We start from the raw sequence: 22,618 nt of genomic DNA, 5'->3' as shown, positions 1-22,618 counted from the left end.
TTTTGGCTCGTGGTTCTTGCCCACAGTTGAAGGGCCACATCTCATGGTTGTTTTCTTGCTGGCAGGTTCTGAGATGGTACATGGCATCGCATTGCAAGAGACGGCAGTATGGGAAAGTAATGTCACACTCGCTGTTATAGTAGACTAGTTCCTGAGGATCCATCAATCTAGTGATGGAAAAGTTTTAGAGATGGGTGCCCAGACTACACCCCCAAATCCACACATTTGTCTCAAAATGCCAACACTGCCATTACACCCAAATACTGACATTCTAGTTTAGAAAAAACCAACTCATACATTGACATCTTTTGACTCAAAAAAACATGCATGCCATAGGTTCGCCACTACATTAGACCATGAACCCATGAGTAGCTCAAGCAGATTGATTCATTGGTGAGGGCCAAGCCCTGAGTACTTCGTAAAGGTCTTACTTATTAATATTCCCTAAAGAGAGTAACAGTTCCACATAAGTTTTGGAGAGGACATACCATATTCAGATCCCTAGCACTTGGCACCCATCCTGGGAAGAAATCCAGAGAGTGGGTTGGAGGCTTGTGGAAAATAGAAGCAAGTCCTGGGAAAGAAAGGAAAATATGAGGGGATTAAGAAGAGAAGGAAGGAGGGGATTAGGAGAAGGAGGAGCAGAAGGAGAAGGATGAAATCAGTAGTCTCTTTAGCACTTTTTAAATTATGCAATATTTGATGCGTTTTCATATATCTCATATATACCACGTATAGCAGATTATAATTATTTGGTGATTCTAGCTGCATCCACCCCTTCAGAGCAGAGTATTACTCAGCCTTTTGTGCATCTTTTTCTATCCATACTTAATCCACTGTCTTTTCTTAGCTGCCCTCTGTAATTTCATCGCCTGAGTCTGTATTGATAAGTTACACTTTGATTAATGTTTCAAAGAAGATATGGGTGAATTATATGCTTCCTTTTGGCTTTATGTTACATCTGTGAGATCCGCCTATTTGATACCTGTATGTGCAGTGCAATCGTTTTCACTGTTGTATAGTATTTCTTCGTAAGAGTTTGCTGCCATTTACGCCACAAATATTCATGTTTTCAATGCTGGTTTTTTTTTTTTAGAGTGTGCTGTGTGTGTGTGTGTGTGTGTGTGTGTGTGTGTGTGTACCTGCACACTCTGGTGCATGTGTTTGTTTGTGGGGGATGGGGCATTAGGAAGAGTATCCTATTCTGTCTCCTTTACTTTTGGGAAGTAAAATAATTAATTCTTCTGAGCTTCCATATCTCCAGCTCTCAAGTGATCATGGCAGTATCTACCCTGCTCATCTCGTAGAAAAATGGCTTTAGAAGCACTTCTTAAAATTTAAAGCCTAAACGGTAATCAGTGAGTGAAGATGGAATGGATAAATAGATTATAAAGACAAATGGGATGTGTCACTGCTGGGTTCTTAATAAGATGTTTCTCTGTTCTTTAATCTCTGTTCCTTGGAGTGTTGAGCCTCATGTGCAGCGCTAAGAGCATGCGCACAGTGGAGAGGAAATTTTGAAGTGTGCAGGTCCTCCTCCGCATGGGGCGGAAGTACAGCTGTCCCCATCTGCCGGTTCTGCATCTGTTGCTTTAACCAAGACTGGGGAGAGATGCTTAGAAAGGAAAACAATGAAGGGCAATGCCACAAAAAATACAGATAGAAACAGTACAGCACACAGCTATGCACGTGGAACTTACATTCTTTAAGGTGTGATAAGCAATCTAGAGATGGTTTTAAGTATACAGAAGGACACGTGCAGGTTCCATGCAAGTCCTGCTCCAGTTTATGTAAGGTACTGGTGGTCTGGAGTCAGGTGTCCTAACACCAGCTCCCCACAGATGGCACAGGGACCACCGTGTGCTAGCGGGACTGTGGGCGGAGACACTGGCGGGGCACTGCCCGTTGTCCCTTGGTGTTCCTTGAGCAGTTCCTCCTGCCTTAGCTTGGCCTGGCTTTTTCTTATTTATTTATTTATTTATTTATTTATTTATTTATTTTTCTTTTAACTGGAGATGGAACCCAGGGCCTTCACACCAAGCTGAGTCCCCTTTATTTATTTATTTTTTAATTCATTTATGTTACTACAAGTTGCTTAGTTGCCCAGGCTGGTCTTGAACTTGCAATCCTCCTGCCTCAGCTTCCCAAAATGCTGGTATTCCAGGTGTGTGCCACCATGCCTGGCTCCCTCTGGGTTTGTCCATCGTAGCTTCGGTCCTCTCCTCCTCGTGGTTGGCAGGTTCCCATCTTAGGTCTCCTCTGCCGTCTGAGCTTTCATTGTTTTGTGTGTCAGCTTGACAATGGATACCTCACCGCATTTGGGTGTCTCATAGATGACACACGGCAGAGAGAACCTGCTGCCTTCCCAGACCTCCTTCTGGACGCTGTGTCCTTGGGCACAGTGCCGTCACTTGGTCCTCACACTGGCTAGTCTGTCTTCTTTCCCCCGTGGCACCTGTCTGTCTCCTGTCTCATGGAGGCGTCTCTCCAGTACTTCTCAAATTCTCGCTCCTCTTTGAGCACTGCCCTAAGTGAGAGCCCTCTGTCTCTTGCACGGGCTGTTGCAGGGACACTGGCAGTGGCCCATTATTGATCACAGCCCAAGTTTTATCTTCCTTTCTCTATAGAGAGAATCCAAATCTTATCTGTCTTTATCAGCTACATAGAGCTTTTGAAAAAATGTCTAAGCTAGGTGTGGTGGTGCTCACCTATAATTCCAAGACTGGGAGAATCTCAAGTTCAAGCCCCACCTGGACAACTTAGAGACCTGTGTGGGCAAAACAACAGCAACAACAAACCAGCTAGGGATACAACTCAATGCAAGGGCCTTGAGGTCAGTTCCCAGAGCAATAAAACAAAGCTAAGTCAGAGTGTGTCCATTTTCATTTTCATCCTCACTTATACAATAGAAGTCATAAGAACCTTCTCAGGCATGTACCTGAAACGTGCTCCACATAAACACGGTGGGTGCTCAGTAAGTGCTTCCGTCGTTGCTGTTACTATCTAAGGCTGTCTCTTTGCTGTCTACCTTCTGGATGAAATTCCCCAACTCTCCATGGGATTTGTTACTTTCTTTCTCTGTTTCCAGACCCCTTACAGATAAAACCTAAACTCGAGAGAGCCAGCATCACTATAAGACTTCTGTGGGTGCTGGGCAGCGGTGTCTTCTCAAATCTCTCTCTCTCTCTCTCTCTCTCTCTCTCTCTCTCTCTCTCTCTCTCTCTCTTTCTCTCTCTCTTTCTCTCTCAAAAAGCTAAAAATTAAAACATTAAATTTATGGCCAGGTGTTCTTATTTAAAGGAAATTTTGATACCCCTCTGGTCCCTTCAAAGACCCTTCGGCAGGGGCATTGTCCTTACTGTCACAGGCGCATGTGTCTTCCCAAGAGGAGTACGAGCTTCCCTCTGTCAGCCTGCTGGGGGAGCCCCCTCTGCTCCCGGGAAGATCTCCCTCCTGCCTTCCTATTTTCCCGTTTTGCTTCCTTGCTTTATTATTATTTAATTATTTATTTGATACAGGGTCTCACTACACAGCTTGCATTTGTAGCGATCCTTCTGTCTCAGCCTCCCCATTGCGGAGATTAGAGGCATGCACTGCCACACCGGGTTTTGGGGCTGACATGGCATGCTGTACTGGGAATCAAACCAAGGTCTTAGAATTGCCTGGCAGGTACTTAGACCACCAAGCTATCTCCCTAGCCTACTTTTACCATTTTGGAATGATCTTATTATACGTATAAAGCCATTTGCCTTTAGATCTGTCAAATGTTAATATAGCCACCCCACTTGTCTTTGGGTTAGTATTTATTTATTTAAATATATATATATATATATATATATATATATATATATATATTCTGTTTCCATTCTGTGTTTTAGTATTCATTGTTTTGGTTTCTTGTAGCTCCATATAAATTACTACAAACTTGGTGACTTAAAACCACAGAAATCTTTTCTCTTATAGTTCTAGAGGACAGAAATCTGAAATCTGTGTGTGTGTGCGTGTGCATGTGTGTTGAACCCAGTGTCTTCCCAACGAGCTATATCCTTGGCCCTTTATACAATTTTTGAAACAGGGTTTCACTAAGTCACTAAGTTGCCCAGAGCTTGAGCTTGTGATCCTCCTGCCTCAGCCTCTCAGAGTACTTGGATTATAGACAGAGGTCCAAATTTTTATAGACACTTCAGTTTAGGGCCAGCCAGATAACTCAGCCGATTAAAGTGCCTGCTTAGACAGACACAGGGGCTGTGGGTTTGATCCCCGCCTCCAGGACACGTTTGGGAGGCTATAAACATGAGGATCACTATGAGTCTGATCTATGTAGTGAGACCCTGTAGACCCTGTATTAAATTTAAAAAAATAGATATTTCAGTTTCAATTGTATTTCTCTAGAGATTCCAGAGTTCCTTATTATTTTTTTAAATGTATTTAGAACAGGGTCTATAGGGTCTCACTACACAGATCAGACTTGTAGTGATCCTCCTGTTTTCAGTCTCCCAAGTGCTGGGATTATAGGCACGTGACCACCATTCCCAGTCTCAGTTGCCATCTCAGTGGGCCCTGGTGGGCGGGGCCAGCTCAGCTTATGGTGCCAGGGATCGAACCCCAGTCCCTGCGCCTGCCTAACCTACAGAGTTCCTTATTCTCTGCATGTCTGGACTCTAGCACTGTACTTTTAGTTAATGGGTAACCCCACCTGCCTCTCTTTCAGCAGACATGGTCTCAAATCTGGCATTAGCTTTCTCCTGACCACTTGTTTCCCTTTCTTACAAGCTCCCTTATACATTTTATACAATTTATAATTATTTCATTGAGTGCTTCCATGGTAAGGTGGAAAGGTTTCATGATGCTTGGCTCCTTATCTTCCTGGAAATGGAATTATCTGCTACAAGAGATTTTTGAAAACAACTTCATTGAGGATTTTATATATCCCATGTCATTCATCCACTTAAAAATATAGTTTAGTGTGTTTGAGTATATGCACGAAGTTGCATAGCCATAACCGCAGTCTAACTCTAAAACATTTCCAGCATCCCTGAAAGAAAACCTATACACATTAACAGTCACTTCCCACTTCTTCCCTGTAGCCTACTAAGCCTAAGCAGCCCCTGTTCTATTTTCTGTCCTTACATATCGCATATAAAGCAAATCACAGACCATGTGGCCTTTTGTGACCATCTTTGTTTGCCTGACAGTCTTCTCAAGATTCACGCAGGTGGCAGTATGAATCACTACTGCATTCTTTGCTGTTCCTGAATGTCCCATTGAGGGGACAGGACACATTGGGTTTCTCTGTTCACTGCTTGGTGGACATTACACAAATATAAATAAGGTCACAAAAGGCCACATGGTCTATAAATAAGGTTGCTGTGAACATTTGTATACAGGTTTCTGTGTGGACACACGCTTTGTTTTGCTTGGCTATATCCTTAGGAGTGGAACTGCTGAGTCCCATGGTGGCTACATTTGGCAGTTTGAAGAATTGCTGGCCCCTTTTCCAAGTGGCTGGTCCATCTTAATTTCCCATTAGTAAGAGATATTTTAAAACCAAGCAGAGGTGTTTGAACTTGACCTAGAAAGTGTTTTGAGCCTGACTGAGAAGACGTTATTGGAGTATTTGTTGTATGCTGATGTGGAGTGTGATATTAAAGATAAGGAATCAAGGCCGGTGTGGTGGTGCAAGCCTGCTGTCCCAGCTAACAGGAAAGCTGAGGCAGGCAGAATGTAAGCTTGAGCCCAACCTGGACAATTAGTGATGTAGTGATACTGTTTCAATATAAAACAGAAAAAAGGCCTGGGGATACAGTTCAGTGTGGAGTCGCTGAACCCATTGCTGCCAAAAATTAAAATAGGATGTATAAAAATCAAATAAAGACCAAGAACCAGTTGAGAAATGTTGGGTAAGCTAATCCTTAGCTGCTGGGAGGATGACAGGGAGAAAAAGTTAGGATCCATAAAGAACATGTTGAGCTGTGGCCAAAATTCTCAGGCAGAAGAAGGCTGTTCATCTAAGGTCGACTCTGACCTGCCTGCCTAAGCTTTGCTTTTGATCTTGACGTTACAGAAAATCCATTTCTACTTTCAGACAAACAAAAAAGCAAATACGGGCCTTGCGGTAGTGTGATGGGGAAGCGGGAGCTGAGTGGACTGGGGGGTTTTGCGCTTGCCCAAGGACGCCTTCCTGGAGGTCTGTGTCCACCTTTGCTCAGGTAGAGGCCCAACCTTTAGAGCCTCCATGCACACCTGTAGTCCGTATTCATCCTGCTAATAGTGTTGAAGGCATGCTGGGTACTGGATGTAGATAAACTGTCCCATGTGTGAGTATGTGCTCATGTGCTGTGTGTGTATGTGTGTGCGCATGTGTGCGTGCGTGCGTGCGTGTGTGTGTGTGTGTGTGTGTGCTGAGTAGCTGGCACATTTAAAATGCCTAAAGGGAACAAAAACCATAACAACTGAAGTTTCCCAGCTAAGTAGTGAAACCTACCATAGCTGAGGATTTAAAAATTGCCCATCAAGTTGTTTATCGTCTAAATGGAGCAATAGCTGTAAAGCTGCCACCACTCCAGGAACTTGAGTTGCTCTGGGAGGCTCATTACAGGGGCCCACTTTTACTTTACTTAGCGTGGTTATCACCCTTAGGGGTTTTTTCTTTGTGATTTATTCCCTACCATTTTGTATTTCCTTTTGCCATTTAGAGGAAATTTAAATAAAACCATTAGGTGAAGATCCCGCGTTAGGCAGTCACATGCTTTAAATGCACAATAAAAGTCAATCTGCATCCTCATTCTTTACAAGAAAAAGAAGCCCCTACTGTTGGGCAGTTACCTGGTATCTGCTTCTCTCACTCTGTGCTGTCCCCTGTTCTTTCTGAAAGGCCCAACTTTGTTGTGATTGTCTCATGGAGGAAAGAAGCTAGGCATGGAAAATAGTCCCAATTCATGCCATTTTGTGGGTTGTTCTTGGCCTTCATTTTTTCCTGTGTCTCTCGGTCCCTCCTGTTTATTGGCCCCTGTTCCAACTTAGTTCCCAAAAGGCCAAAGAGGATCCTGCTGGTCAGTCAGTCTTTAACCCTACAACTCTTGTTGCCTTGATCTTGCTCTCCATGAAAATATTTTTAGAGTATGTACCAGGATAAATACACTGGATGTAATTTTTTGTATGGCAGATGACTGATTTCTATGACTATGTCTGAAATTTGAGGGCCATATCTTGGTATGGTACCTTTCCTATAATTCATTTTCCCCTCTCTTTTGGTAGGTTTATCCAAATCCCTTGGGCTCATTGAAGGTTATGGCGGACGGGGCAGAGGAGGCCTTCCTGCTACCCTTTCCCCAGCGGAAGAAGAAGAAGCCAAGGGCCCCCATGAAAAGTATGGCTACAATTCCTACCTCAGTGAAAAAATTTCACTGGATCGTTCCATTCCGGATTATCGACCTACCAAGTAAGTTCTGCTTCACTCATTCAGATGTGCTTTCTTGGTCATATGATTGTGTTCCTCTTTAAATTCTATGATATCTTCTCATTTGTAACTAACATAGGAACTCACTCTGTGTCTTCCATAATCAGTCAACCAAGAACCGTTCTTCATGAAATGTTAGATAAATAAAAAAGTTAAATTGTTATCACAATGATGACGAAATGTACAGAAAATTCTCAGTACATTGTTTTCATTTAAATATGTCACCATAAAAATATATATAATACCATAATCGCATTACCTAAAGATGACAGCTATCAAAGCTTTAGTATATTGAGCCTAGTTGTATTTAGATTATGAGCCTATGACAGATGGGTTTTATTTTTTTATTTGACTTTATAAGGTTTTTGAAGTTATTAATTATGATCATTATTTCTACTATTGGAAATTTCAGTTACTTTCAATTTTTCATTATTATATTTAACATTAATCAATATTTTTTCTCATTCACATCTTTATGTGTATTGATTTGATATTTATTTCCTTAATCCACAGTTCTAAAGGTATAGTCCTTGTGTCACAGTTTAAAAATATTTTTGGAGGTTTTAGGGACATTTTATAATGTTTTTGTCAAAAATTTTTTGGAAAGTGATATTATTATTAGAATTTTATTACACACAGTACTGGCATTAGCATTAAAAGATGCTTTTCCAAGTTGATAGGTGAGAAAGTGTATTCTGGTATTGTTTTAATATAGGAAATGACAAAGGACCTCCAAATGATATAAAGAAAATATAATTCCCAACCTCCTACATGTCTGATACTCCAGGTTTGTGTTCCCCGAAATCAAAGAATGAATTCTAAAGGATAAAGGAGGTGGAGGTCAGGAAATATTTCTTGAGGCGGGAGATATACAACTCCTGAGAGGCAGGGGGGGTCCCCAGTATATTGCTGAGGACCCCACTTTTCAAAGGAAGCTATTTATAACACAACCGTATGGGGTACAGCTGTGAGCAGCCAATAAGATTATAAGTAAAGCCACTCAGGTAGTATTGATCCAGCAGGTAAGTCTCCTAGCAAGTGTTTATAGAGAGAACAAAGAACTTTTCAGAAAGGGATGAGTCCATCCAAGGGTCTTGGTTACCCACCTAGGAGAAATGTATGCCCGGTCATTTCATCTTTACCTTGAGAACTGACTTCCAGCTGATGTGCCTCTGGCCACAGTTGTTATGAATTTTCATCTTTGTACTACTCTCTTGAGGGCCCCACCCTACCTGACTGCCTAGAATATTTCTGCCTAGCTTAGCTGTCCATAATACGTGCAACTCATAATTCTTTTGTTTGCACTTCTTTCCTTTGAAAAAGTTTGGATGTATCTTGGTTGACTTATGCGAGGTCTATGTTTTGTACTCTCACATTTAGGAATCATTTTCCCCATTTTAAGTAAAGAAAGGAGGTCATGTGTAGAGCCTAGATGTTGGATAGAGAGTCCCTATTTTCTAGGTAGAACTTCACCATGGCTTTTCAAAGAGATTCTCCATTTTCTGTTAGATTTGTTGTGTCGCTGTTTTCCCATTTAGAGTGTGCCCTTGCTCTGAGTAGATTATTTCTTTTTCAAATGGATTTTGTGCAAATCAGTTAAGTATTCTGGTTACTGAGAAAAATAAATTCAAGATAAAGAAAATTATCTTAAATGGATTTAAAATTGCAGCATTAGCTGAGAAACCTGTTAAATCTCCCTCTCCACCTAATAAGCATACATTCATTTTGAATCACTAGGAAAACATACATCACCCCCTTCGCGAGCTATTTTGTGTTCTTGGACTTGAGCTCTCAAAAACATCTGGCTGTTTTCATTTCCTGTGCTCTGTGATTAGCCTTTCTTATTTGGATGTTGGCAAATAAACGTCCCATATTATTTTTTTTTTTTGCTCTCCTATGCAAATGAAAATGTCTCCACCATGTAACTTACTGAAAAGTGGGACAGTTGAACAAATATTGATGAGCACCTATTGTGTATTTGGTGGTTTTCCCCACATTAGAGACAGAACAGTGAGTGAAACACTGTCCTGGTCTACTTACTTCTCACTTAGGGAAGGAGACAGATATGAAACAGATTCAGGTTTGGCACAAGGTGACAGATGTGGGGTTGGCCACGCAGCAAATACACACTGCATGTGTAGGGACAATCTGAGGGTTTTCTACCTGAGAGGTCTGAGCTAAATCTCGATGGAAGTAGAAGGGTTAGGAAATAGGAGAGAGGGGTAAGGGTGGATGAGGATGGAGAGCAGCCAGAGTGCACACTGGCCTGGGAGGGATGCGTTGCTCAGAATAGCTTTGTGCTGAAACATGATAATGTAAATTTAACACTTACATGAGGTCTCCTCTGTGAAAGCTGAAATGACAGAAAAGAAATAAAAAGAGTGGCAACCCTAAACAGGGTAGGGGATGACCGTAAGGAAGAAACATCTAGAAGGTACTTGACAGTGGGAAGAGAACAGCTAAATGTATGTGGGGAAGCTGAGACCTCACCTGCAGGAGATGATTAGGGATGGTTAGGGAGGGAGGATGTAGCTCAGTGGGAATGCCAGGGTGAGGGATCTGAGCCTGCCCGGGTATTTCTGATGACTGGGAGGTGCATTTGAATAGAAAGGGCTATAGTTATGTCACATATCCTTTTTTTTTCAATGTTGCATAGCCGGACTGCCCTCCCCACCCTCATACGGTGCTGGGAGGTTTTCTCCCTGGTGAACTCTGGGCTCTAGTTCATTGAGGGAGCTTAACACAGAGAAGAATGAAACTGCCAGCCCAATGGGACATCTTCTATTACTCCTCCATGCTCTCAGAACCCTACTGACAGGAGTTTGAAGACTCCACTTGAAGTAAAGCAGCTGAAGGACCACATTATAGCTCCCACAGTTGGGGGCACCCCAAAATGCCTAGGTTCTGTTCATTTTCTATCAATATGGGTGCCTCTTGTAAAACTGTCCTTCCACCCAAAAATCAGAAAGGACCGACTGGGCCTTAGGCAAATCGGCAGAGCCTAGTATAAATTGCCTTAATAGTAGCAACAGCAGCAGGAAATAGAAACCACGGACTTTAAAACTGTAATTGACTTGGAGAACTCGTGGGATAATTTTGTCTTGTTCACAAAACAAGAACAAATAGCTATGTGACTAATAAGTAGAATAAAAAAATAAATCTTGAGGGCCTGCCAAATAGTTCAGTGGATTAAAACACCTGCAAGCATGCACAGGGGCCAGTAGTTTGATCCCTGGGCCTGCCTTGCCAGACCTGCACCCGAGGCACACTGAGACAGTAATAGAGATAGGCATGGTGGCTCGTTCCTGTAATCCCAGCTCTTGGGAGGCTATAAATAGGCAGATCACTATGAGTCCAATCTAGTAGTGAGACCCTGAACACCCTGTAGATCCTTCGCTAAAAAAAAAAAATACAAATAAATAAATAAATAAATCTTGGAAGTTAAAAATTAGGCAGAATTAAATCATTCAATGAACAGTTGGATGCTAACACGGAGGAAACCTTTTGAACAATAGAAAAAAGAGATGAAAAACGAGAAAAGATCAAACAGGAATTAGATGAACTCACTAGATTCAACATCTACTAACAGGAATATCAGAGAAAACAGAAAACACAGAAGAAAGTCATCAAACAAGCGACACAAGAAAATTTCCCAGAACTGAAAGTTTGTTAAGTTTTAGGTCAGAAGATCTTAGCATTTGCATAATTTATGAAATGAAAAACATTAAGCATATATCAAGGAATCTAAGTGTAAAATTTCAGAACACCTTGGATGAAATAAAAATCTTAAAAACTTTGAGAGGAAAAATGTTGATCATATGTACTTGGTGGTGGATTTCTCAATAGCAACATTAATGAGTAGAAGATAGTGGGACAAAGCCTAAGTACTTTTGCAAGAAGAGAATTATTTGTACCCTAGAATTCTATGGTCAGTCATAGAATACATTGGGCCAGGAACAAGCACAAAGTAGTTGCATTGCAGGTACGCAGGGTTGCAGCAATTTTACCTTCCTTGCGGTGTGTTCTCAAGAAGCTGCTAAGCACATGCTCCAGTAAAACAAGAGTCACATAAGAACGAGGTGATAGTACCTAGCCCAGCGATGGTGATCATTTTAGAGATGGATGTCCAAACTGAACTAAAAACCCACTTATTTACTCCAAGGTGCTAGTACTGCAACTAAATTGAAACACTGAGCTTTTAGTTGAGAAAAAACAATGGTTATCTGATACTTGGCTGCCGGGGCAACTTGGTTCCCATGTGGGCAACTACTCATCTAGGAAATGGAAACTCAAGTGGGAGAACGCTAAAGGCACATCCTAGAGAAATGCTCAAGGACTGTTCCGTGGTGACAGCAATGAGGCAATGCAAGGGACCAGCCGTTCCACCACTCTAGGAGGTGTGTCATGCCTAAAGGTGGTTGGGGGGGATTTAAGCGTTTTTTGACCTAGTTTTTAATTACAGTTGTGGTGAGCATTCCTTCTGAAGGTTTGGGACAATTTACTTACAAATATAGAAAACTAAGTTTGTGAAAAAGCAAACAGTCATTAGCTACAGATAAAAAGGACCCCAAAAAAGGAATTTCAACTCCATATACACTATGGTTTAGCTTATATATAACTATGTAAATGGGTTTATTGCATGATATAATTATATAAATATAAATATTGCACATAGATTTATGCACAAGTTACGGCATAACTATACAGGCAGGAGATGGAGGCAACATATATGTGGCATAGGTCTCATAAGGAAATTCAGTCTCCATCTTTTGTAACAGAAAAGCAACTGCAAATATTTGAAACTCATACATCAAGAAGTAGTAACATGATCATGATTATTCAGAAACATGGAGATTACCGAAGTGTTGTAAGACTGTGATAGTCAGCTGATGGTGTCAACTTGAGTAAGACATGCGCCGCTGAATTGGATCAACATGGTTCTGGGTACAGAAGACCTGGTCTAGGGAGGATTGTCTCCAGAAGGCTATAAAAGGAAAGCCAGGAAGGAAGGCTGGCTTCTGTTCTTTCTAAAGAACACTACTCTCTGTCTTCGTCTTGGATGTTGTCTCCTGACTCTTAGAATAGGCTCTTCAGCCTTCCACGTAGATCCTTCAGCCTCCTGATACAGACCTGCCTGGGACCCTGTAGGGAGCTCCAGACCATCTGGTGGATCTTGGAACCTCAGGGCTGCGGAACACAGACAGCCCTTTGCACCTGTGGGTGGCCGTTGTGAGCCTATCTTATACATTCTTATAAATTTGTATAGCTTGCATCAAATCTGTTTCTCTAGTAATCACTCACTGATACAGGCTGTGTATGTTTTGTTTTATCAAATAATATTTTGATTACATAATAAATCCAAATCTATGCCAAAAATTAAGTGTAAGAGTATTAGCTGGGGTAAAGGTGTGGGAGCAGAAAGAATAGAAGAAGCTGGGCTGAACGAGAGGCGCTTGTGAGCCTTTTCTTGTCATGCTGGCAGCTCTATGTTGGATAAAATTGGAAGTGGAACTTGAGGAGCCTTTGAGTCCTTACCCACCGGCCATGCAGGCCCACCACAGGCACCTTTGCAGTTTCGAATGCCACAGAAACAGTTACCAAATTAACCTTCTTAATTGCAAATTAATCCTTGCCATCAAAAAGCAGCAAGAAGCCTGTCCGTGAGAGTCGCCCTTGCAACACTGGAGCTAGAACTTTCTTCCGCCAGAGGATTAGCCCCCCGCTGAACAGAGTCCTTCCTTTTAAGCCTCCACACAGCTCCCACAAGTTTTTGAGAAGATTTAAGTAGGTGCATTTCTTTGCAAATTTAACCAGAACCTCAAGTTGCTTTAATTCGTATTGTTTTATTACTATTTTACACTTGAGAAAGTTGTTTCCCTTATAAATATGAATGAAGCTTTAGGTTGCAGTGAGATTAACCATTTGCTTGTCATATTTCAGGCAAATGGATTCTGAAATGTGGTTTTCCATTTTATTTTAATTCCGTGTTTCTTTTTTCTTCCACTGGACAGATATTTTAAATTTGTATGACTCTCAAACTGTCAATCTTTCCATTTTCATTTCCTCGCTGCTTTAAAGCTGAGAAAGATATCATCCCTCAGAATACTTATAAATATTCCATTCTGTTTTGTGTTTTTCTTCTGTTGCTCTCCTATATTCCACTCCTCCATCCACTGAGAGTTTATTTTGGAGTACGGTACAGATTTGTGTCCTTTGTCCCAAATGTCTGTATATCTTTGGGCAAAACAGCCTTTTCAAAATAATTTTGTAAGCAGCTCTACTATTTTTCTTATTTAGAAGTGCTAAAGTGTATTGAATTTTATGTGTTTTATATAAGGTTTGGTTTGTGTTGAGATACTTGGTGCTATTCTTTTGGTTCTTTCTTTTTCTTATGTTCTGTTATGGCTTGTGTCTAGTTGTCCCCCCAAAGCCTCATGCAGTCATGGGGTGAGGACTTCTAGAGTTTGTGTTAACTCATAATCCACTGGGATTATGTGTGATCCAAGGCTGGGATTATGGGTTTTAGTACTGCTGGGATTACCCATAGGTGGGTAAGTACTGGAAGTACCCATAGGTGTGAGTACTTCCCCTACCCTGGGGCAGGTAATTTGCATTACAATGTAAGGTGGGAAGAGAAGCTAGCTGCTTGAGCTGCTGCTACCCCTCCCTTGCGCTCTTGCTCTTTGCCACTGCCATGAAAGGTTGCTTTCTGCTCTGTGCTGCTCTGCGTTGGACCCAGCTGAGTATGGACTGAAACCTCCAGTAACTGTGAGCTAAATAAACCTTTCCTTCCTTCATTTTGAGTGTCGGGTATTTGTCCCAGCAACGAGAGAAGAGTAACTAAGACATATTCCCTTTCCTTTTTTTTTTTTTTTTTTTTGTGTGTGTGTGTGTGTGCGTGTGTGTTTATCTTTTTGTTTTGACTATTCAACCTGGTTGCTTGAAGTCTCCAACCTTGTGGGCATTGGGCTGGCTTTACAGAGAAGAGTGGCCGTGTCTGACCCCTAGACATTAGAGAGAGTAAGGACTATTTAAAAATTCTTTGCGTCCCTCCCAGAGGGCTTTGAAACAAAGATAAGCAAATGTGAAATTCTGGAAAAGACAGAACACTGAACAGAGGTGACCTTGATTTTTATTTCCCTTTGCAGGTTATTTATTTACTTACCCAACGGATGCAATAATTGTACATATTTATAGGGTACAGGGTGATATTTACATATATGCATGCGATGTGTAATAATCAAATCAGAATAATTAGCTTTTTCCATCTTTTTAAGCATTTATTCTTTCTTTGTCCTGGGTGGCTTCATACCCCTTGTTCTTCATGAAAAATGTAACAAACGGCAATAAACAATCATCATGATTTCATGCTGTGGAACACGAGGATGTATTCCTCCTGTCTAATTACACTGTGGTACCAGTTTTTCCAATTCCTTCTCTCCTCCCTCCCTCCTGCCTTGTTAGCTACTCTCCTACTTTCTATTTCTGTGAGGTCAACTTCTGTTAGCGTGCACATATGATTGAGAACATGTTATTTTTGTCCTTCTGTGACTGGATTCTTTCATTTAGGTTCTTCTCTGGTCACATCCATATTGTAGGTTGCGAAAGGATGTCATTCTTCTTTTGAAATTAATGAATACTATTCCATTGTGTATATACATATTTTTTTTTTCTTATTTCTTTTTTCTACAGTTCTGGGGTTGAACCCAGGGACCTCTGCACTAAACTTCATCCTCAGACTTTTAAAGTTTTATTTTATTTTATTTTGGGGGCAGGTTTACTAAATTGTAGGTTGTCCAGGATAGGCTTGAATTTGCAGTCCTCCTGCCTCAGCTTCCCAGAGTGGTAGCATGCCATGTGTGTGCAATTTCTTTATTCATTCATGCGTGAGTGGATACCTCCGGTGATTTTGTATCTTCTTGGCCACTGTGAATAATGATGGCATTGTCATAGTTCTGGTTTTGTGGGGTTTTTTTTTTTTTTTTGAGGTATTTCTGCACTATTCTTAAAAAAATGGCTTTTATATTTTACCTTTCTACCAAGAGTATGTAAGATTTCCCCTTTCTCCATATCTGTCCAGTATTTTTGTTTTGTTTTATTTTGTTTTGTTCTTTTGTCTTTTTGAGTATTGCAATTCTGACTGGGCTGATATGATACCATATTGTGGTTTTTATTTACAGTTTTCTGATGATTCATGATACCAAATATTTTTCACATACTCATTGACCATTTGCATGTCCTCTTCTGAGAAATGTCTATTCAGATAGTTTCCTCATTTAAAAAAAAAGTTATATAATTTGGTTTTTAACGTTGACTTTGAGTTCCTTGTGTATTCTGGATACTGATCCTTTGTTGGATGAATAGCTTGCAAGTGTTTCCTTCCGTCCTGCATGTTGTCTCCTCACAACGTGATATTTCCTTTGCTGTACAGAAGATGTGTAGCTTGACGTAATCGCATGGGTCTACTTCTGCTTTTATTGCTTATATTCTGGGGTCTTACAGAGATGACCGTCTATGCCAATGTCCTGAGATATTTCTCCTCTGTTTTTTCTTAGTAGTTTGATATTTTATATTTTGATTTTTGATTCATTTTAAGTTGGTTTTTGTTTATGATAAGAGGTAGGGGTGTGGCTTCATTCATATGTGCCTCGTTTGCCCAGTAATGTTTCCCTTACTGAAGAGGCTGTCTTCTCTCGACTGTAAGTTTTGTGGCACCTTTGTCGCCTGTAGATGGGTGCGTTTATGTCTTGCTCTCCGTTCTGTGCTATGGGTCTATATTGGCTGCTCTATCCCAACACCATGCTGCTGTGGTTACTGTGGCTCTACAGTGTGTTTTGAGACAGGTTATTGTGATCCCCTCATTTTATTTTTCTTAAGATGGTTTTAGCTGTTCAGGATCTTCTGTTGTTTTGTGTGAATTTCAGAATTGCTTTCTTTACCTTTCTACAGAGTGTCGTTGGTATTTTATGGGGAATGACGGTGATCTTAAGGATGAGGAAGAATTTTCCTTCTAAAGAGAATTGGAGGGAGAGGGAAGGAGGGAGGGAGGGAGGGAGAGAATAGTCAGCAGTTAAAGCTGTGAAAAAGCATAGCAATTCTTGAGAAAAGAGTGAAAAACAATCTCTTGAAGAAAGGAATTGCAATTCCACATACTCCCTGGCTCAGGGCAACTGGAAAAGTTCTTGGATTTTAGGATGAGGGGAACTAGAAGGCTTTCGGCTAGAGCATAAGTTTCCAGAGTAACCTGTGAAGAAAAGTTTACAGTGGAAAGAGATGGTCAGATTGTGAAATGCTTCCTGTGCCAGTCCTGGGCTGGGCTGGGGACTTTTTCTTTGTCATTAAATGCCAGCGGCGATGCCAGGTGTTGTTACTATTAGGATCCTGCCTCCTTTTTAAAGTAGTGGTAACTGTGGCAGAAATACAGAGTTGGATGAGTGGCAGGAGGGGCTGGCATCAGAATGATTAAATGTAAGTCTCTTCTTCAGTCATCCAACATTTACTGGTACCTACGTAGGGGGAGAAGGGCCTCCGATAGCACAGTGAGCATTTTATTATTGCCGTGCTACTTATTTTGGAAATGATTTCTCTAGAAAACCCAAAGCTAGGATGAAGTAGAAGGGCAGGATTCAACAACTGCTTCCCTAGAACTGGCAAAATGAGGCAGTTTAATTGAACGAGGTCAGTGTGGGTGCTCTGAGAAGTTTCTAGCCTGGGTGATGGAGTGGAAGTGATTTCATTAGCCAGCAGAGGGACTGCGGCAGTGCTTCACATTTGGTGGGGAGTTTGGCAGCTCTGCTTGTCCAAGGGTCACGACAGTGTAGTTTGCTCATGGTAACTACGTGACATGAACCTGTCACCTCTTTATTATTTGGCTTTATGTGTTTGAGTGAGGTGAACACATTTGGTGACGCCGGAATCCAAGCAAGATTTCATGATCCTCAGTTTTTGCCCTCACTGATATATACCATTCTGTATCCTGCAGTGGCGTATTAATTATCTGCTTGGCCTGTTATCTCCTACCACAAGGGAGGGACCACCAAGGAGCACAGAAATCTGCGGCTGCTTATTAAGCCGCTGCTGAGATCCCTGCCCACGTTTTCCAGCATGCCTCTTCCTCTGAGACCAGGGACGTAATTTATGGGCAGTTTCCCCTGCTGTTATCTTCAGTTTCTCCTTTGACCTCCTGCTTATAAATCCAGATGCCACATTGCTTTGGAATTCATTTTACATCCCTCGGAAATTCTCTTCTTCCCTTCATTGCTGTCCATTCTAACCGATTGTATCCCAGCAATGGCTGCTTTGGACATGGACACCGTGAGCTATCTGGGGATCATCCTTGAGATATGTCCAGTGACTGGATTCATGTCAGGCTCTGGGGGTGGAGAACTGAGTCAGGGGTATTTGTGAGCCAATGAAGTGTAAAGAGTATCTCACGTGGAGCCAGTGTGCACATGAGTTGTGTGTACGTGTAGGTCCCAGTGTTATAATTCAATGGCATGAATCCACTCATTGGTCAACACCCAACTTCACTTTTCTTCCCTCATGAAAAGGTTGAGGGAAGACCATTCCAGATCGCTGTTGTTGTGACCTCACATTATTTTTATCTGAATCATTCCTCTGACTATAGATAGCCTGTGTCTCACAGGTTGCTTTTCAAAGAGTATTCAAGTACCCCAGAGAAGGTCAAGCCCCCCGGAGAAGTTTCCTCTCTCACAGATGTGGGCACAGAGGGCCACTGTCCACTGAAAATTTGTGGGTTGGAACAATACAACGTTGCATGCCCACGGGTGTCTCTGAATCACCAGCCACAGTAATTATTCCTTTTTATCGACTGCCTTTTATGTTTTTGTCACCGTGCTGCATGTTTTATTGATCTCATTTGAATTTAACCACCCTCTGAAGTAGCTGTTACCATCCCTGCTTTCTAAATGAGTCCAGGGACAGGGCTTGGAGAGGTTATGCAACCTGCCTGGGGTCCGGGGTTAGCGTGGAGCCCTATGCCATCCCGGCACTGGGTGTGACTTCAAGGGCAGTTACTGTTGGTTCACGCTGGGCTGCCTCTTTGGAAACAACCATGCCTAAATTCCCACAGGTGTGGAATGGACTCTTCGTCTCCAGGCTGGCATGGCCAGAGAGGAAAGAGGTTCTACATCTTAGAGAAAGAGGATAGTTTTTCTGGGAAATTGTGTGTGTGTGTGTGTGTGTGTGTGTGTACGCACATGTGTGTGCGTATGTGTGTGTGTTCATGTGTGTGACCATTTTGCCTTTATTTATTTTTTTTGATCCTTTTCAAGTCTTCCAGCTCCAGAATTTCAGTACAGAGGGGTCGTGTGTTGAATCTGATTAACTTGTCCATATGGCCTCCTGGTACCTAGGGGGACAGAGTTGCAACCAACTTTATTTCTTCATTAATTCAGCAGAATGTTGTTTAATATTATTAGGTGCAGCAGATCTCTTACCATGGAGTTTATTTAACCCTGAGGCCTAATTAGGAGGGATTTTAGTTCCCAAAGCTAGTTCTCACCCAACCACGGGATGGAAGGGTGATGCAGAAAGGGCTAAGGGAAGGGGGGCACCATTTAAAATGTGGGGGTGAGGCAGTGCCTAACATCTTTATGGTTGGGTGTTGTTCACCTTTGTGCTTCACCTGGCTTCCTTGAAAACCTCAGTAGGAGAAAGTTTTATGGAAAGGTCAAGAGCACGGCCTGGAAGCTGAAGTGGCTGAGACCCAAGGTCTGGGAGGCTGAGGCGGGAAGATCAGAGATGGAAGTCCAGCCTGGGGCAGCACAATGCTGCAGCAAGACCCTGCCTCAAAATAAAAAATAAAATAAAGTACTGGAGATCTGGGTCTGTGTCAGTTTTCACAGACCAGAACAGGGCCTGAAAAATATGCATATTTAACAGAACCCCTGATGATTCATAGTTAAAAAGTTGGCATTTCCCGGGACTCAAGGATTTTCTGAGAATCTCTGAAAACAGAGGTGGGTGGATTAGAGGATGAGAATCAGGCAGAACAGTTGAGAATTTGGGAGCATTTTCCTTCTCTTTCATGATTCAACTGACTTCAGGTCAAAAACATTGAAAAATTGCATTTCTGTTGAACGTGTACAGACTTTTCTCATTTTTACGTAAGCCATATGACTTGACATCTATTTATGTGGCATTTACTGTTGCATTTAGGTGATATAAGTAACCTCAAAATGATTTCAAGTATACAGGAGGAAGTATATAGATTACCCACAAATACGGCACCTTTTCATGTAAGGATCCTGAGTATGCAAAGGCTTTGGTGTCCTTGGCAGTCCTAGGGCCCAGGGCCTGGGGCTCCAGGAAGCAACTGTATTTTTTTTTTTCAAAGTTTTATTGATAAACAGCAATGAGACAGTTTCAAATCAAATCGGAAGTACAGTTTCAACAAATAATACACTGCATATATTCTTCTTAGTGGTTAATTGCTGTACAAGATGCAGACTTGAGATCCTATTTACAAACACCATTAGAACAAATCATTCTATTCAATAAGAGAATGCAACTATATATCTATCCCAACCTCTTTGAATACACAGATACAAAATGGACATTCATCGGTATACCCCATTTTTTCTAAGTTCCATTATTGAATATTATAGGTGTGTAAACTCAGCAAAATATTCTAAAAGAGTCCAGTAGCCCATAATAGCATTGGGTCTTCTATTTAACTGGCAATGTCAGAAATTATTGACCTGAGTCCCCCACAGCTCAACTTAACAGCATGGCTTTATTTCTTATTATTGTTGGTTTCTTTCGTGTCACCGCCTTCTCTTGTTACTTGATCCTTCCCACCTCATCTTCCAGAGTTCAGCTGTTTATCTTAAAAGATGGAAATGAACAGAGATCAAATTCAGCGTGAATTATTTCCTTCTTAGAATTTCACAACACCCCGTGATACAGTTGGCAAGACTTGGTATGTTAATGTAGAGACTTAGAGTAGAAAAACAAATATAAATCTGAGATGCCATTTGCATGATAGAAATCAAAGATTTAGCTGAAGTTTTTCAGTACAGGGGGCTGAACTCAGGGTTTTTGCACTAATCTACATGCCAGCCCTTTTTATTTATTTATTTTTATTTTGAGGCAGGATCTTGCTAAGTCTCTAAGTTGCCCAGGATGGGCTCAAACTTGTCATCTATCCTCCTGCCCCAGCTTCCCAGAATATTGACATTACAGTCATGTGTCACTGCACCTGGCTGACCTAGCTGATTTTTAAGAAAGCATTCCCAGTTTTAGAGGCAGAGCCAACTAAGCTGCCCAAGAGTTTATGAATTGGTAAAGTTAATTTTATCTTTTATTTGGACCTGAAAAGATTCCCAGTTAAATGCGTTGACATGAGTCTGCAATAAAACTTCTCTTCCATTTCTGTTCTAGGGAGCTTTCTGGATGTTTCAATTTTTCTTGCATAGGGAACTATTTATGCAAACATCTTTGCTCTGTGGCCTGTTTACAACCTGTAGGGTCATTGAGTTTCCATTTCACATTTCCCAAATGCAGATGTGACTGGGATGTGAAGTTCCTGACTGATTAGCTGACGTCAAGCCAGTGTTAGAAATACAGTGTGTATATTCTTGCTTCCGGAGACCTTCTGTGTTTGATGTAGGCATTTGAGAACCGGAAGGAAGGAGATACGCTTCTCACTCAGACATCCTACGTGGCCTGTGCGTGGGGATGGTAGAGTCGGAACGCACAACTTGTGTGTTTAGAGGGTTCCCAGCCTGAATACTGCCCTACAGGATGCTCTAGTCGTGCACTCTACATGAAACCTACTACTGCTACTGCTGTGTGTGCATGTGTTTGTGCACACAGACACACAGACACACACATACCCTGCCAGAAAGCCCAAGTTTATATATAGAAACCCTTTTCAGGTAGCATGTGGAATTGTGCTCTGACTTGTTCAGTGGATACTAAGTGAAATTCCTTCCTGCTAACGTTCATTTCTCTGCCCTGAGAATATTGCATAGAGGCAAATGTCCTTGCAGCCCATTGCCCTCTTATGTGTGTAGATGTGGGTTGTTCTTGGTGTGCATGTACACTAAACATCCTGGAAGTGGCAGAATGAGAGAGAGAAGGGGAAGGAAGGGAGGCAAGGGGGCAAGAGGGAGGGAGGGTGAGGGAGGGACGGAGGGAGGGAGGGAGGGAGGAAGAGGCCAGTGCACTATAATGAGGGGAGATTTATAGAGCTGGAGGTATAAACGGGGCTTCTGGAGGAATGGACGAAATGGCCTGAATGCAGGTATTAATGGGAGCACCACATGTAGAGTGCACAAAGCGACAAGGCTCATCAGCATTACAGATGGTGTGTTCTTTTAGTTAATTTAGAAGAAACTCTGATCATCCAACAGAGCTTTGAGGATGGATGCAGGAAAAAGAAGACTGGGGCATATGGAGAGAACATATTTGTTCTTGGGAAATCAGTAGAAAATGTTTAATGTCATCATAGCCTCATTTGCATAAAAATAGTCATAGGCAGCAAATCAAATGAAAGCAAAGGGAGATGGGGTGGAACCAGTGCTGTTCTGAGTTTCATTTCATTATGAAGAGTATAAATAATTCAGTTGAATAAATAAATTCAAAATTACTTCAAGTATATGTACTGCAAAATATTATTCCTTGAAAATTCCTTTAATAGTACATGTTGTGATGAGGAAGTAATGCGATTATGCCTCTGTGGGCCACACACTTGACCCCTGGTAAAAATATTGAGCTCTCTGAAGCTCTCAAGTGTTTCCTGGACACAAGTGAATTTTTTAGGTCCACAGCCCTATTCATACAGTGACCTCGAGGAAGTTAAATAAAGCACAGCTTTGCTTCACTCTTTTGAGTACAGTGCTCCCTGTGGATGGGCCTGTTTGAGCTGTATCCAGTAATCAGAAGTCTACAGAGTCCTGGATTGTGCCATGCTAGGTAGATAATCCTATGTAAATATTTGGAACCTTGATTGCAGAATGAGAGTTGCTATTTCTTTTGTACAAACTCCTCAGTAAAATTCTTGGGCAAGTATCAATTGTGGCATGGATAAAAAGCAATATACTTTTTTTTCAGTACTGGGGGTATAATTCAGGAGTGATCTATCACTGAATTGTATCCCTATCTCTCTCTCTCTCTCTCTCTCTCTCTCTCTCT

The 22,618-nt window shown here is 41.6% G+C and overlaps 1 protein-coding gene across 1 annotated transcript in view; it reads left to right on the top strand.

The window, feature by feature from the left end:
- The window catches only part of Galnt17 (polypeptide N-acetylgalactosaminyltransferase 17), a 508,402-nt gene that overhangs the window by 179,466 nt on the left and 306,318 nt on the right, over positions 1-22,618 (top strand). The window contains exon 2 of the mRNA XM_004630407.2: positions 7,258-7,441. Coding sequence (XP_004630464.1) covers positions 7,258-7,441 — 184 coding nt within the window. The remainder of the gene's footprint in view (positions 1-7,257; positions 7,442-22,618) is intronic.

Source organism: Octodon degus, unplaced genomic scaffold (genome assembly GCF_000260255.1).
Source record: "Octodon degus isolate 3935 unplaced genomic scaffold, OctDeg1.0 scaffold00035, whole genome shotgun sequence".
Taxonomy (NCBI): domain Eukaryota; kingdom Metazoa; phylum Chordata; class Mammalia; order Rodentia; family Octodontidae; genus Octodon; species Octodon degus.
This window is presented reverse-complemented; position numbering and strand designations above follow the sequence as displayed.